General features: G+C 37.9%; 1 protein-coding gene across 1 annotated transcript; it reads right to left on the bottom strand.

Annotated features, from left to right (window-relative positions):
• Window positions 1–9,265: 9,265 nt before the first annotated feature.
• On the bottom strand, window positions 9,266–15,354 carry LOC132857769 (serine/threonine-protein kinase H2-like; the record flags this gene model as incomplete). Its single annotated transcript, XM_060887808.1, has 2 exons — window positions 9,266–9,682; window positions 13,999–15,354. Coding segments are annotated over 2 exons (1,677 nt in total), but the record flags the coding sequence as incomplete, so codon positions are not given.
• Between the last annotated feature and the right edge of the window lie 1,968 nt (window positions 15,355–17,322).

Raw genomic sequence — 17,322 nt, 5'->3', positions numbered from 1 at the left:
AATGTCTGTTGTAAAATGTGTTTTGTTGTCTGGATCTTGTGGCTACTGATAATTCAACAAATTCAACAGTAGTTTCTGATAATTCAACAACTTTCACCTGCTTAAAAGATGAAGAGAAATGTGTACTTTTAATTAAGGACCTTTTTAACACCAGTACTTTTAATTGTAATTAAGTATCATTTCAGTACTTAAGTACAAATTTTCAGTACTTTTTCCACCACTGGGAAGTACTAATGTCTCCAGCTGTCTGGAGTTTTATTTCCATACAGGAGAGAAGAACATAATATATTTCCATTTGTATGACAAAGTGGGATATTAAACACTAATATGACTTCAGTGGGCCATTTGATATGTTATTTTTGTTTAGACTAATAAGGTGATACGAGCTATAAATAAAAACATGTTGCTGAGATGTGCCTCTGGGTGGCATTGCTGCAAGACATAATCTGTCAGTATTCTTAGATTTTAGGCCTGTATTTTATTTTAATTACTTTATAAGGCAATAAAGAAAATGAAAATAAATACAAAAAAAATGCAGATGTTTTCAATCAGAAGATGTATATCCTATACCGTCACTGTATACACTGTTCATATACTGTACATTATTATTTTATCTGAACTTTATGCCTATCAGACAATATAATGTCACATACTAATGTAAATGCCCATACAGACATTTAAACATTTCCATTACATCCACAAGTTTATTCATTTTATCCTTTTGGTCTTGCAATGATATAGCATGATCTTGCTTATTATACAATTGTTGTTGCTGTATGTAGGTGCTATACAATAGCATACCACATTTGTAGCAAAAGATGACTGTGATATTTAGGAACGGTTTCACCACAGAGATTCCCCTTCTGTCTAACAACAGATTTTTATTTGATTTTATTTAATTTTTTTAAATGTTAGAATCCTTGGCACTTTTGGTTCAAAGACTGTTTAGTGTCTCAAGTTTCAACACTGCACAATCTTAAATGTTTCAAGATATATTGATCATTAATAATAAATTCTGAGTTCAAATGTTCAATTGCTTATTGCCATTTTGGGGTTATGAAGAGCACCTTATCTCATTTAAGTGTAACATCTGAATCTATAGCAAATATGACCTCAATGTGTGACACAGATGGGGGTAAACAATAGGATCAGGAAATGGCTGTATACTCTCTATGCTTTTTGATAGTTGACAGAAGTTTAATAATGCCCTAAAATACTGTGACAGACATTTTAGTGATGAGGTAGGGAGCAGGTGGGATTGTGTGTGAGAGGGCAATTGAAAGGTGACTGGAAATGATTCATGTGAATGAGAGAGATTTCACACATTTATGAGGTTATTATTGGTGCAGAATCACCAAAGAGCATACAATAATCACTGGTAGTATATTGCCATTTTTCTTCGAAAGCAGACTTGGAAAAATACAAAGAAATCACACACAGAAATCTGAAAGTGACCAATTTCAGTTAGGTCACAGTTCACATGTTCTCCAGCTGCAAAATATCATGAATTTAAATATTCCATTTTCTTTTAAATCTTTTAAAATGTTGCTTATGAATTCATATTCAGTAGATCCAGACCCTATACTGTGAAACATTAGCCATGGAGACAATACAGCTTGGATGGGACCCCAGTGCATTGCAGGCCTCCATGAACACACATTCACCCCAAAGATCACTTTAGAGTCATCAGTCCATTGGCTTATTTTGCATCATGTGAGAAAACTCTACACAGACAGTATCCTGGGAACATACTTCCAACTAGTGGACAGCAGTGTGCCTCCAGGTTTCCCACCTCTGGCCAAAAGGTAGCGTGCATCTATATACAGACTAGCAATGAAAGTGCCTCCACCATATGGCACCCTAGAAAACCAGGAAGACAAAAGCAAGCAGTAGCAAGCTGTCATATAAAAACAAACCTGTCAAAAACTATGGACGGCCGACTCCATGTCTCCTATGTATTTCCATTTCCTCACTCCTCTTGTTCTTCTCTTGCAATTTATATTTTTCCCTGTGACCTCACACACTATAGGATGCATCATGGCAGTCAGCTCTGCCGCAAAAGCATCCAGATTGACAAGATGATTGAAGAGGCTGCTACTACTTATCAGAACCACATTGTTCCAAGAGAGAAAGGTTATAGCAGAGGGTAGAAGCAGCTGCTCAGTTGTTTCTTTGTGAAGGATCTTATCTACAAAGGCCTCGAATACCTGGCAGCCAAAGGCCTGTTTCACTGTGTCATTTTAGTATGCTAATATGCATGTAAGTTCATATTTTAGAAAATAGCGCCAGATAATTTTTCCACCCTATTTGCAGCATCTATGAAATGTGTTTATCAGCATTAGATATAGCCAGCAATTTAAAAATACAAGTCCAATTATAATATGATAAGTAAGGAAAAAATGTAATGGGTGTGTGGTGGTTTAGACAAATAATAAACAACTGGGTAGTGTGATGGGTGTTGTGTTACCACTCTGCAGTGATTATTATTATATCTTGTGTTTTGTTCCTCTTATACTACAGCAATAACTGAATTTTTATTTATTACAGAATAAAAAAGTCACATAGGTTTTCTCTTTCCCTTGAAGTGAATAAAACTTGTCATGTATAAATAACCAAATAACCAAAAACAAAGTCCAGAAGACTTACATGAAAACGGGGGGCACGGTGGCTTAGTGGTTAGCACTTTTGCCTCACACCTCCAGGGTTGGGGGTTTGATTCCCGCCTCCGCCTTGTGCATGTGGAGTTTGCATGTTCTCCCCGTGCCTCGGGGGTTTCCTCCGGGTACTCCGGTTTCCTCCCCCGGTCCAAAGACATGCATGGTAGGTTGATTGGCATCTTTGGAAAATTGTCCCTAGTGTGTGATTGCGTGAGTGAATGAGAGTGTGTGTGTGTGCCCTGCGATGGGTTGGCACTCTGTTCAGGGTGTATCCTGCCTTGATGCCCAATGATGCCTGAGATAGGCACAGGCTCCCCATGACCCGAGAATAGTTCGGATAAGCGGTAGAAAATGAATGAATGAAAAGTACGCTTTTATTAAACACTTAGAGGAGTGCAAAAGAATTGAATTTGCAGTATGATGTGCAGCTTCTAGGACATATTTAATATTTGCTCGATTAAATCTTTTCAACAGCAGAGATTCATAACAGATCATTTATGGTGTAGGTATGAAACAAGCTTCAAATGTAAAAAATATGTAAGAGCCTAAGTGAATTAAATGGTCTTTTAGGATTCAGATACATGCAGACACAGCATACAGCCACACACACAAATACACATGATACCATTATTCTTTGCTTGTATATGCTTGTAACTATACTTGTCCTTCTAGACTTGAGCGCTGCCTTTGATACTATCTCACATAACATACTTATTGACAGATTAGTTTCCATTGGTATTACTGGCACTGTTCTGTCTTGGTTTAGGCCATATCTATCTGGGCGCAGTCAGCGTATTCAATTAAAAGGTTTTAGTTCAAGAACATCTACAGTCATCACTGGTGTTCCACAGGGTTCTGTTTTGGGCCCACTTCTTTTCATTATATATATGCTTCCTCTTGGTGATATCTTAAGGAAATATGGTACTAATTTTCACTGCTATGCGGATGACACCCAACTCTACCTGTCTGCTAAACCCACTGGTTCTTTCCCTCCGCCGTCTTTGTCAAGCTGTTTAGCTGAAATTAAAGACTGGCTCTCAGCGAATTTACTGAAAGTAAATGGCAATAAAACTGAGTCTTTGCTTGTTGGCACTAGGTCAGTTGTGTCTAAATCTAACTATTTCTCGTTACATATTGACAATACTGCAATCTGTCCTTCCTCTCAGGTTAAAAGTTTGGGTGTCACCTTGGATAGCACACTAACTTTTAAAGCTCAAATTAATAATATAACACGGATTGCATACTTCCATTTGCGCAACATTAATGTCTCCGTCCCTTTCTTTCAAATAATAATGCTGCAATTCTCATTCACGCACTAGTCACTTCACGTATAGACTACTGCAATGCTCTTCTTACAGGTATTCCCTCCAAATTGCTGCATAAGCTTCAACTGGTTCAGAATTCTGCAGCTCGTGTTCTCTCTAGAACACCTTATACTGATCACATTTCTCCGGTTCTCCAGCAATTGCATTGGCTTCCAGTAAAATATAGAGTTCAGTTTAAAATCCTGCTACTCACGTATAAGGCACTTCATAATCTTGCACCACAATACCTTACTCAACTTCTCTAGGTTTACACTCCTTCACGTGCACTTAGATCTTCATCTTCAATTTCTCTTGCGGTACCTCGGATTCAACCTACTACTGTGGGTGCCAGATCTTTTAGTTATGTTGCCCCCCGCCTATGGAATTCTCTTCCCCTCGATGTTCGCAATAGCGAGTGCTTGCTGACTTTTAAAACGCGTCTTAAGACTTATCTTTTTATTCAGGCTTTCTTATAACATGTTTTATTGAGACTTAAATGCACTTTATATATATATGCTGTTTGTTTATGTGTTTTGTCTTATGTAATGACCCGTATATTGCTTGTAAGGTGACCTTGGGTGTTCTGAAAGGCGCCATTAAATAAAACGCATTATTATTATTATTATTTGCTGCCCTTGCCAGTAACTGGATGTAAGGTCAGATATTGTACACCTTGGTCATAGGTGGAAAATTATGCAAAGTGCCACAGGGGTGTGTGTGGTCCACAGTAGCTCTATCTTCACCATGATAAGGTAAATCCTGGTCGCAAGGGTATAATCTAGGATTCCCAGTTCCCCATCGTGGCTACAGGAGGCTGCCGGCACTCCAGACTATCAAAGGACCATCTAATATTGCCAATTTTCTCTCAGGCTGTGCTCCACCAGCCTTTGTCTCAGTAGACTTACCCACAAAATAACAGGGCACTGGGTGGCCTGAAACAACCTTCAGGGACTATTGCAGGTCCAAGATTCCCCACCAAAGTTGCCCTGGAGCAGCAAAGCTCTCAGTTACTATGTGTGGCCATGGGGAGGCCTGGCAGGAGTCTTTTTAAAGGATGCAGTATGCACTGGCAAGAGGAGGCTTACACACAAGGCTGCTTTCCAGTAGACTACAAGGGCTAACCAGCTGCAGGCTGCTAGAAAGAAGGTAAGAAAGCATAAAACGTCCCTCTAGCTACTGCACTAATGCACTACTTGCATAACATAGCTGCTAAAAAATCTTATACCAAAGTCCTGGTGCATTCTGAAATCTGAGTTTATTAATGGCATATTAAGAGGAGGACTAGTCACGCGCACACACACACACACACACACACACACACACACACACACACACACACACACAAAACACATCTTCAAAGGCTGTTGTTGAATGATGTATGTGTGAGTATGTTGTTCTGAAGTAGCAGCATTGAGACTCTGGGTTCCTGCAGACGATGTCTGTGACACGTATAAGATATAAGAGTGTTTGTTGTGTCTCAGTACCCCCAGCTGGGCTGAGCTGAGTTGAATGCACAATCCTCCATCAGCAGAGGAGGCACAGAAGCACACTTCCTCTGTTCTTACTATTTCATGCTGCCTTGTTTGTGAAATAATAAGTGAGAAAGGAGGGATACTTAAATGGATGAAGGGAATGGAATGTCCTTCAGAACATAACCCACATAAAGCACAAAAGCACTGAAGGAAATAGTAGAACTAAACGTTGTCCTGGTTCATAACCAAGAAAGTTTATCCTTAAAGAGCAACAATCAGATTTGGTGACTTTAAAAATGTGCAAAAATGCATTCATTTTTACTTGCTGAAAAAAATAAGTGAGAAACATCTCTATAAAAAGATATAGCAATAACTGATTTAGGATCATGGGGCACGGTGGCTTAGTGGTTAGCACGTTCGCCTCACACCTCCAGGGTCGGGGTTCGAGTCCCGCCTCCACCTTGTGTGTGTGGAGTTTGCATGTTCTCCCCGTGCCTCGGGGGTTTCCTCCGGGTACTCCGGTTTCCTCCCCCGGTCCAAAGACATGCATGGTAGGTTGATTGGCATCTCTGGAAAATTGTCCCTAGTGTGTGATTGTGTGAGTGAATGAGAGTGTGTGTGTGCCCTGCGATGGGTTGGCACTCCGTCCAGGGTGTATCCTGCCTTGATGCCCGATGACGCCTGAGATAGGCACAGGCTCCCCGTGACCCGAGGTAGTTCGGATAAGCGGTAGAAGATGAATGAATGATTTAGGATCAGAAAAGTTACTTTTTATAGTTATTATTGCCTACCAGCATCTGAAATCCAAACAAAAGCATAGAAAGAGCCGGAGGCTGTGTAATTGACTTTGCTTTCAGTAACAGTTTCTAACTCATGATGATTTACAGAGAATCGATGTTTTGTTTAAAGCACTTAAGTGTAATATTGAGATACTTTTTGCTCTTAGCTAACATCTGCTGACTAGAACTTTCTCCTCGTATTACCTCATTCTACTCTGCAAAAACGACCGACAGGAAGTATTTCAATTTCCAGCTGGCTATTCTTAGATACATGCCATTGTAAGGAAAGTATGGATTCACTGTGGATTGATAGAAAGCCAGCAATGAATTAAAAAAATATAGTCTGTATATATACTGTAAGTATGCTTATATATTCTGTATGGTGTAACTCAGTCTTACAGATCACAATTCCCCTATTAATGGCACAACAGTAAAGATTAAAGCAAATATAACATATTATGTAAAATAACGTGTAGTATTCTTGTATTTCTTTTTCCTTGTTGTTTTGCCACGTGTTTATAGCTCAAGAAAATATAATATTGCATCTAAGATTATAACAAAAATGTCATTGAAATGAAACACTTGTGTATGGCTTGTTTGGCTAATTTCTTCCCTTCCATTACCTTTTTGAAACAAAAAATGTGTTCTGGTAATGGCTAAAATATCATTTTATTAAACCCCATTTATAAAATATAAATTGACATACTGTTATAATTAAATTTGGTGTGGTGGCGATACAGCATGACATGAAGCGGAGGTCCATTTCCACAAGTTAATTACAACAGCATCTCCCTTTATGTTTTTCTCTCTATGTAACTAACAAAGGGACCTTTTAGCCATTACAAAAACATGTTTTTGTTTAATTATTGAGGATTATTTAGAATTTTGCTGACTATTTTACAATTGCACCTTGTCCTAAAGCATTGCAGTCCTCTAATACTACAGCAGCTCATCCATGCAAACTAGTTTTAAAATGATTCATAAATGACACCATATAATTAACCAGGCATTTACAGTTAATGTTGTGGAACATATGTGAGACAAATTCCCGTTAACACTTTTTAAAAGTGCCAAATCCTTGGTTCTGCTATCTCAGTGTGCGTTGGCATCCAGTTTGTGACCCAGAAAAGTCAATCTAGTGAAGATGATAGCGTTTAGTGTGAGTTATAACTGCTAATCGCTGGTACGTGTTATTTTGGTCCCTGTTTGCGGCGGTTTATTTATTTATTTGTAATAACATACTGTTACATGCTCAGCAGGTTGATCTGGTTGTCTAACCACTTTCTGAGGGATGAGAGGGTTAAGTCCATGGGTATGACCGCGCTGCTGTTTTGCCTCTGAGAATAACCTTGTGGGTCGTTCTGACTCCAACGCCGCATAACGGGGTTTTGTTATTTTGTTTGATTTATATTGTGAGTATATTTAATTTAAATTTTAATTTGTTTAAATTAATTTGTTTTGGTTTTGTAATGTTGGTTTTGTTTTTGCATTTAATTCTTTTGTTGTTTTGTTTAAGTTAACTTTTGATATACTTGTGTTGGGCGGGTCATCTTTGAGGGGGAGGATTTGCTGTACCTATTGAGGGTGGCTTTTACATTGGGTGCTGTGTTTGATGTGTACCTTCCACACGTGTGAGTGGTTTGGCTTGACACTGTGCTGTAGATGGGTCAGGTGCCATCTCCTCTTTCTCTTGAAAGGCCTGGTCATTTAAAGTATGATGTTTTCTGTTCTGTGTATTTGATTTTGTGTTATAAGTGACTGAAGATTTTGCATTCTTTTTGAGAATCTTAATCTTGCACAAACTGCAAAAATAAAGGTCTACTGTGTTATTCTCTTGCCCTCGTCTCTTGCTCATCATCATTAGGTAACGAACCTGTGTCCTTTTGGGACTGTTCCCCTCATAAGGGGTGGCGTAGTCCCCTAATGTTGTGCCCCTAGGGGCCTTTTGTGGCGTTTTATAAATCTTTATATAACCTAGAACTGTACACTCTTTCCCCTACCGCTCTGCTACACATGCAAATCTTTAACATGTGCAACCTGTGGTGTTTAAGATAATGGATAGAGCATTATTCCTAACGTCATGTTTCTGAAACCTGTTCTGAATTTTCCAGCAGGGGGCAATGTTTTCAAATTTATTAAAACAAGTTTTTTGTGACCCTTCAGTTGGCATTAAGAATTTTTCCTGTTTTAGCAATACCCAAACAACACCAGTCTGTGGTAATATCTAACCATTCGGCATTTGCGAAAAGCCGGCAATGTGTAAAGAGTATAAAATAGAATTCTGCTGTTTTCAGGTCTGTTCTTTCACCTTCCAAATTCGTCACATCTTCTTCCAGTTGAGTCATAGCCAATTTCCAACTGCTAGCTCATGTTCACGTATACTATACCACAGTTGATCATGCCTAAATGTGCTCTCTTGCACTTTCAGCCATAAATTGTTGTGGCATCACCAGCCAGGAAAGAAAAACAAATATTTTGGGTTACTTCAAGGGACTGCAGTTCCTAAACCCATTTAAGGAGTGGACCATCTGTGCTGTAAAATGTTCCAGATACAGTTGACACACTGACCAAAATGGCTTTGAATGCAGCTGAAGATTGGCACTCACATAAAAGTCTTATCCAGGCAGACAGCACATCTTTAGCATAATCTTCACTGTCTTTTTTGTAGCAGGTGATCAGATGGGAGAGTTTTAGAGGGTTATTTATTCATGCAATCAATGCCAGTAAGTAAAAAGCATGAATATACAAGAGCAGAGAAAACCATTGGCAGTCAGGCTATATTTTATCCTATTTGCATTTATTCCCTAATGAACAGAATATTTTCAAAAAGTTTTAACAACCTGCTAACTTTCACCACTTTTTAGCTTTTCGATAAATCAGCTACAACTGGAGCTAATTAATCTGTGGTATTTGTAGCATTTGTGTCCCTAGTATAATTATTTCATGATAATTAAATATGACAAAGACTCTGACATTCTCCTAAGTGTATATTATGAGGTTCGCACAACATTTTAAAATAAACACATACTATAACTTGTATCACAGTAGCACTACATTTACATGGAACTGGAGCTATTTACAAGGTACACCACGACATAACAACTACTCGGATTTGGTTGGTGCTTCTTCCTAGTCTCAGAACAGGAGCTTTAAGCATACACTGCAACACTGTGCTGAGATCTGATTCTAGCTAATTGTCTAGAATCAGGATGAGATTGTGACCGAGAACTCACAACAGCTCGTGACTCAGGGACGAAACGTGAACTGGAGCTATAATTGGAGGTGCGTGAAGCCCTCTGACAGAGATTTTGTGATATCGGCCGATGAAGGTTCTTGTTAGAGGAGCAGGCAGCCATGTTCAGCAGCCAGGGGTGTTTAAGAGCTTGCTCTGCAGTCATTCGTTGCTCAGGGTTGACACTCAGCAGGCGCTCTATGAAGTCTTTGGCCTGGTTAGAGATTGAGTTCCATGGCTGGATGGAAACAGAAAAGGGATGTTAGAAAGGTATCAATTAGCTTACAAAGCTTTGAAAATCCCAAAGCAGTGTTTTTTTGTCTGCTTTAACATTCATGACTCAAGTATTAAAGTGGTTTAGCTTCTATTTTGTGTAAAAGAAATAAGTGCATTAAGAGTGACTTAAGGTAATTTGTCCTGTTGGCAAGAGCAGCCTACTGTAATGATTTTTTTTTCTACCTTAAAACTAACTAACTAACAATTCACATGGACTGCAGTGCTGTATTTCATTTCTCAGTTTTTTAGTAAGGTCACAGGGTCAGATCCTCAAGATATCTAAATAAAACATTTCTCCATTTGACATCAGCTAGGAGAAGCTCCTTTAAAATGTCACTGAATGCGAACAGTGTTGCAACTTAAATGAAGCGGGCATGATAAGATGTGTGATTCACCCAAAATTCACCACCCATGCATCAATAAACACTGTGGCATTCTCGCCTTGCCACCATCTGAATGCGGGAACATTAGTCAATAAATGTCACCAGTTCTGGGTATTCTCTGATTTATCTCTAATTTTATTTTATCTCTACAGGATTAATGAATAGCCTACACTCTGTAGTTAAAATGAAAGAAACAACTATATGAGAATAAAACAGACTGAAATGTCTAACTAGACTAAGCCCGCAAGGTGCCAGCACATTTAATATTTACTGTCCTTCTTCAATACACAAACAAAACCTAGGAATAAAGCACTGAGTAGAATCAGATGTCTTTCCTGTGAGTTCTGAACAGGAATATAAGTAACGTAGACCACTTAATTGCCAAATGCAATAATCACAAAATTGCCACTTAAGTGTAAGTCCCAAATCATATATAACTGTACAAAATATTCCATTCATCTAGAGTGCTTTAACCTGGTCAAGGTCATGGCATATCCAAAGCCTATAACAGGAATACTGTGTATGAGGTGGCAATATGCCAGTCCGGGATGAGACTGGATAAGATGCAATATTATGCACAAACACATACTCCCCACATGTAGGGGCAATTTAAGATAGTTCATCCACCGACTGGCATGTTTTTGGGAGATGTAAGAAACTGGACAACTCTACATAGACATTTGGAGAACATGTGAAACTCCATGCATACTGAATTCAAGATCGAATCAGGGACCCTGGGTGTGAGGCAGCAAATCTTACCTGCTGCACCATTATCTCACCCACCACTGTACCAAACTACATGTCTTAAAAAACAGTATTCTAAACCAGTTTAAAATCAAACTGTATGGTATGGGATGTAGCCTGAAATTGATTTCTACCACACATAACAATCATAAATAATAGTATCTGTATTGTTTGTGTTTGTTGAATACAATTAAAAGCATGTGTCACTACGTTATGTTGTTTCACATAAAGCTAAATGCTGATTAAAAGGTAAATTAGGTTTTAAAGCTTCTCCATTATTGCACCTGTTTTAGTGGCTACTGTTAAGACTGTTGTCAAGCGAGAAATTAGACATCCAGAGAACTATTCTTACTGAAGCATTTGTTATATTTTTGGAAAGTAACACAGAATCTGGATTAGTAACCGTATTGAACTTCACTACTCTTTATGATGATAAAGCAGAGTTTGAGTGGCAAAATCAGCAGACTGTAAGATACTGACTTATGGTTCTTGTTTTACAATGATGTCATTTTTTCTCTCTAAATTGGAACCCACATTTACATTTTTATCACTAGTCAAAATACATGTATTAATGTTTCTTACTATTTATTTTGATAGAGAAAGTAGGAGTTGGGACCTTTATGGCCATGTAGACATGTTGTACACTGTAATACATTATGGCTTCTCAAGTAGAAACACTTTTTCAAAATACACTCTTAAAACATGCTCATTAAAATGTATAGTTTTACAATCCTGAATCTTTGTCTCACACACAAGCACACAAACATGCATTCCCATGCTCAAACACCCTCTCTTGCATAGTAATGACAATTAATCATCCATGAAATTGACAATTGCAAGTCTGTGTCTTTTGAATGGAATTCAAAGAGTAGGTATTACACACACACACACACACACACACACACACACACACACAAACACACACACACACATATGCACACACATATGCACACACATACGCACATACACACACATGCACAGACAGACAGACCCACACACACATACACACATATATGCACATGCACACACATGCGCAGACAGACAGACACGCTCATATGCACACATATGCACAGACACACAGAAAGACAGATACCCCCCACACATACACAGTGCCCAATTTCACAGAGTAAAATACAACACCATAAGTCATTCTGTGTCATTTCTCCAGTAAAGGCAAGCGCCATTAATATGTTTGTTGTGAAGGGTAAAGAAAAAAGTCTTACATCAATAAAACATTGAGAGAGCTGAGTGACTAACTCTGGCCTGCTCATCCATCATCTACCATTCTCTGTCTAGGATGTTTGCTCATTCATCAATTTAAATATCTGATACGAGTTTAGGGCCTTAATGTAGGTGTTCCTGTATAGTTTAAGCATTAAAAAAGGTTATGTAGGTTTAATGACTCACCACAACACTCATATATTTATATAAAGACTTTCCACTGATAAAATGATAAAATAGAACTCATTTAAAATACAAAATATAATAAATAAGCTGGATTATTTTATTAACTTTGGAGCTTTTTTTTATCTTACCTTGCATTTCTGCGACAAAACAGTGACTGCTTGAACAACAGAGAGTAATATTAGATTAAATGCGCTATTTGAGTAGAGAAATATAAAAGAACTGCATTCTGTGTTATTTTTTTTCTGCCAGAGTAAAGCAATTCATCATAGTAGCTAGTCATAGTAGTGACTATTATGTCCTAGCATTCAGGTGGAAATGAAATTGTGTATGTGAGTGTGTGTTGAGATGTTGTGTGAGGAGGTGATAAAAGCCACAAGGTAATTCACAGTGATCACTGTTCCTTTCTTCTTCTCTATCTGCTACCTCGGCTGATATCTACTTCACCTCCTTACTCACCTAGCACTGGTGTGGACCAGGGGTTAAACCTGAGATACAGTGTACTGGCTAGACCTAAAAAAAAAGGTGTTTACACAGCTGACCACACTCAAAGCACACACACTATTCACCCAATGGTTTACATGTGACTGTTTACTGGTCTCAGCTTACTGCTTTATTACCTCTTTACAGCTGTCTTTTAATTGCATCCTTAATAGACCTACATAAATGGCACTCTAGATAATTTACATTTCTGTTTCACACAATCAATTCTACACAGGAATTCAGTGTTTACTCCTTAAACTTTCAGCATGGTATTCAGTTAATCACCATAACATGTTATTCAGTAACTACAGTGAAATAAATAGCAAATATAGAATGTAAATATGTAGTTACACAATCAATGTAAACCTGGCCCCATGTACATGTCCTAGGAGTTTCAAAATTCTTGTCTGTGTCTGGTTTCAAATATCAATATTTAATATCAAACAATATCTTAAATGTGAGCACCTAAACCAGATATAAAAGGAACCTGCACCCCTATGAAAACAGTCGATAAGCCCCAGAGGTTGAAAAGGCAGCAGTTCAACATAATACAATCCATAACTGGACTCACTGCAGATTTTCATTGCTTTTTTTTTTTAAATCCTACTTGTGCAGTTATTATTTACACTACCCTATTATGTTTTTTATTGAATTTAAACTAGTAATGAATATAGCTTTAATATAAACAAACTGGTAGCTATGGATCACCACACATTCATGTTAATGAATGTGGTCCTGTGAGACTCAAGCATCTATGCAGTGTAGATGCCTTTTCTATACATATCTGTATTTATATTAGTTCCAAACACATTATCTGTCCAATCTGAAAATGCATTTCTATTCAGATTACATTGCTACTCTTTAAAATACATAAAACACCTAAGTGGCTGATTGGTCATTGGAATACTCAACTATATAATAAAGTTTACATATTCTAATGAAATAAATCCATTGTATGTGTATGATTTGCTTTACATCATATTAATTTGTTAACTCTTAATTTGTTCCATTTTTTCCTTGCACATTTACTTCACAACTTATGGCTTAGCTTAGCTTTCTTTTTCAGAAATAAAGACACATCAAAACATAATGATAAAAATGCCTCCATAGAATAATGGCATCCATAAGTATGTGTGCATTTACAATGTCACAGACCCACATCTGACCTTGCTATTCTCTTACACAGTTGACCTTGAAGAGACATGACTAAATAGAAGCAGAGATAGAGAGAAAGAGGCAGCAAATCAAACATCTTGACACTCACTTGGCCATGGAAACTGTAGCTGCCTCCAAGAATGGCCTTGAACAGACGAGGCTGGCTGCGCTGCTCAAAGGGCATGGAACCACTCAGAACAATGTAGGAGATCACACCCAAGGCCCACATATCTACTTCACAGCCATAGGTCCTCCCAGCCACCATCTCAGGAGCCAAGTACTCTGGGGTACCACATAATGTCTTCAGTGACCAGTCATGTGACTTTTGGTTGTCAGAATTAATGTTGGAATATTTGTTTACTTTGCAATGCAGGTTTGTGGATTTGTCATAGCTTCTAGCAGCTCTGTCTCTTCTGCCCTTAATACAATAATTATGTCTTCTGTCTTTTAGTTTGTCATGTGAAAACTGCATTTGTATATCTGGAGTAACTCTGTCTTTTCCTTCTGTTATATTGATGCTTGTGCATTTATAAGCTTCTAACCCATCTGTCTTGCTTTCCTCTCTGCAGGCATTTTGAGCTCTTTTAGTGCCCTCAGAAAATTTTGGACTACTGGTCATCTGATCCACCACTCCATCACTGCCCTTATCCATTCTGTCAAATCCCAAGCTTTTATCTATTTCCCTTTCATCTCCTGTGCTGATCCCATTCGTATCTTTTCTCCCATCTCCTCTAATGGCTCTCTGGCTGCTCCCATCTCTGGCTTTCCCATCAGCTACTAATCTGCAATTATCTTCATCACCTTTAGCTTTCCTCCCTACAATATCACAACTATCGGCATCATCAGCACCCCCGTCATCTTCCCTCTGTGGCCGAGCACAACCGGCAATATCTTTGCAAGTTCCAGGTACACAACTGCCCCCTGTTACCGCATCATCACATTCCACCATTGGGCTTTTCCGAAACCAGCAGGCCAGGCCAAAGTCAGTTATGATTAGGCGTGAGTCCTGCCCCGGATGGTAGTACAGCAAGTTTTCTGGTTTCAAGTCCCGGTGAATTACTCCCAGTTCATGTATGTAGCTCAGTCCTCTGGACACCATGACAAGAGCTTTGGTGGCATCACGCTCTGTGAAGGAGCCTCGAGAAACTACACGATCCAGAAGCTCTCCTCCGGTGGCCAACTCGAGGACAAGATAAACACGGTGAGGAGTTTCAAACACCTCCACAAGACGGATGATGTTAGCGTGGTGGACCCTTTGCAGAATCCCAAGCTCAACATGACATGTATCACGACCCTTGTGCTTTCCGACCTCCAAGAGTTTAATGGCAAAGGGCTGGTGTGTGTATCTGTGCTCAACACGCACCACATGGCTGAAGCTCCCCCGACCAATCAGAGCCTTGATGTCATACCTGGAAAATATTAGCCACTGGTTTGTATTCTTCTTATATGCACTCTGCAATTGTAGTCAATAATTAAAATGTCCAACTGAAACACCTACAGATGTAGTATTTAACCACAATTATAAGATTTTTTTATTATTCCTTTTTTATATTCACAAGACAAGCTCAGATAAGTTTTCCTTGTAATCCTATTTCTGTATCGAATTCACATCGGCCTGATTAAAAACAAAAGCTGTCAATACAATTTTTCCAGGACTGTAGAAAGGTTATTCTCCAACATCTGCGACTATCAAATACTTTGCTGCTTGCTGTGAAGTGAACTGTTAAAGATGATGGCATTTTTTTTTTTCATATTCCTAGGAGTCATATTTACCTGAAAAATGACACTAAGCTGAGGGCAGCCAAAGAGATGCATCTCACAAATATGAAAGCAGCTTACAATTATAAAGACATAACATGTTTTTGGAGACAGTAATACAGGAAGAGATATAAACATGAAATGATATCTTGCTTGCATTTAGAGATTCATTTTAAATGTAAAAGCATGCATAGATTAGAGGTAAAGGGTGCTGAATGATACTACGTATATAAGAAATTAATTATGAAGCTGAATGGTTTAGTTCTGGTGCAAATTTCCCAATACAACAAAAATAAATAACATGTTTAAAATAAAAATAACAAATTTAATTCAATTCATAATTCAACTGTATAATATAGGTAATACCTCGCAGTGATCCGGGGATCGAACCTTGTCCGAAACTTTTCTTCACACTTGTTTGCATGTCTGTTTCTAGTCTCTGACTTGTTGCTTCTCTCACTGCTGCATTCACTCCACAGGTGAAGCTGTTTTTTGTTCTCGCAGGACTCGTTAACAAACTCCTTGTTTTTGTTGGATTTCACTTTCATAAAGCTAAAATAACCATGCTTCTTGGGAGGCTCTGAAATTAAACCTACTTTGCTAGAACTAAGACCCATGCTTCTTCTTGATCACAAGTGCTGCAAATCCGCAGTCCATTTTAATGTAAAGAGCACAGCTTTAAGTCACTCTGGAACTACTTAGTGGATGTGGAGCCACCCACATCAACAGCAATTGGTTAGTTTTGAGAACAAAAGATAGTGAATTAGTGTAAATGAAAGTTGTAAAGTTTTTAATGTTGTTTTGTGTGTAAAGTCACTTTCCACTGTCTGAACACCTGCACTACCTGAAATATGTCACCTTGGTGTTAAGTGTTTGATCCATTTGTTAGGTTTGGAAAATGTCAGCACTTGTTCGTCACTAAGAAAAACAACGACTGTTGGACACACTATAAAAAAAACACAAAACGAAACAAAAAAGTACAAGTAGACAACAATATATTAATATATGTTTTAAAAATTATCCTAATCATAATCTCTTATAAATGTATAAATCATAAGATCCTCTTGTTCAAAATAATAACGTTAGCTATCATCATCTCCTTAGCACAAAAGCCAATATAGCAAACTTGCTAGCTGAGGCAAATAAAAAACATGTTAATGTTATGGTAATCAATAACATAGAATTTAACAGTTTATAGCTACAGCATAATTTCTCAAGTTAGATCAGGTTAGTTTATATTTATCCTCACAAAAAAATTATTTTAGTTAAAACCTTTAAGAAACAGTCTGAAGAGAAAACTCATTTCACCTCGGAGTGCCTTGAAAACAATTAACTGCAGGCACATTCAATTAAACCCCAACACAAAGTTAAGCAACATTCGTCTAAAAGTGTAATCCCAAATGTGTTTTGATTGTGTTAATGAGTAACCTGTGGCTTTCCCTGTTGGCACAAAATAGATTAAATAGTTAAATTGCTTAAACTGTATTTTGTAGGAGCCTTTTTGTAGGAGCCTTTACACAAAAAAATAAGTATATCATGTCTTGTTATTTCAGTAAATTCTAATTTGTATAAGTTAATTTATGTTGGTTTATTTATTTATTTATTTATTTATTTTTAATTAAGCATTTGAATTAAATGTAACTAATTATTTATTTAATTTAATTATTATTATTAT

The sequence above is a fragment of the Tachysurus vachellii genome, chromosome 2, assembly GCF_030014155.1.
Source record: "Tachysurus vachellii isolate PV-2020 chromosome 2, HZAU_Pvac_v1, whole genome shotgun sequence".
NCBI classification, from domain to species: domain Eukaryota; kingdom Metazoa; phylum Chordata; class Actinopteri; order Siluriformes; family Bagridae; genus Tachysurus; species Tachysurus vachellii.
This window is presented reverse-complemented; position numbering and strand designations above follow the sequence as displayed.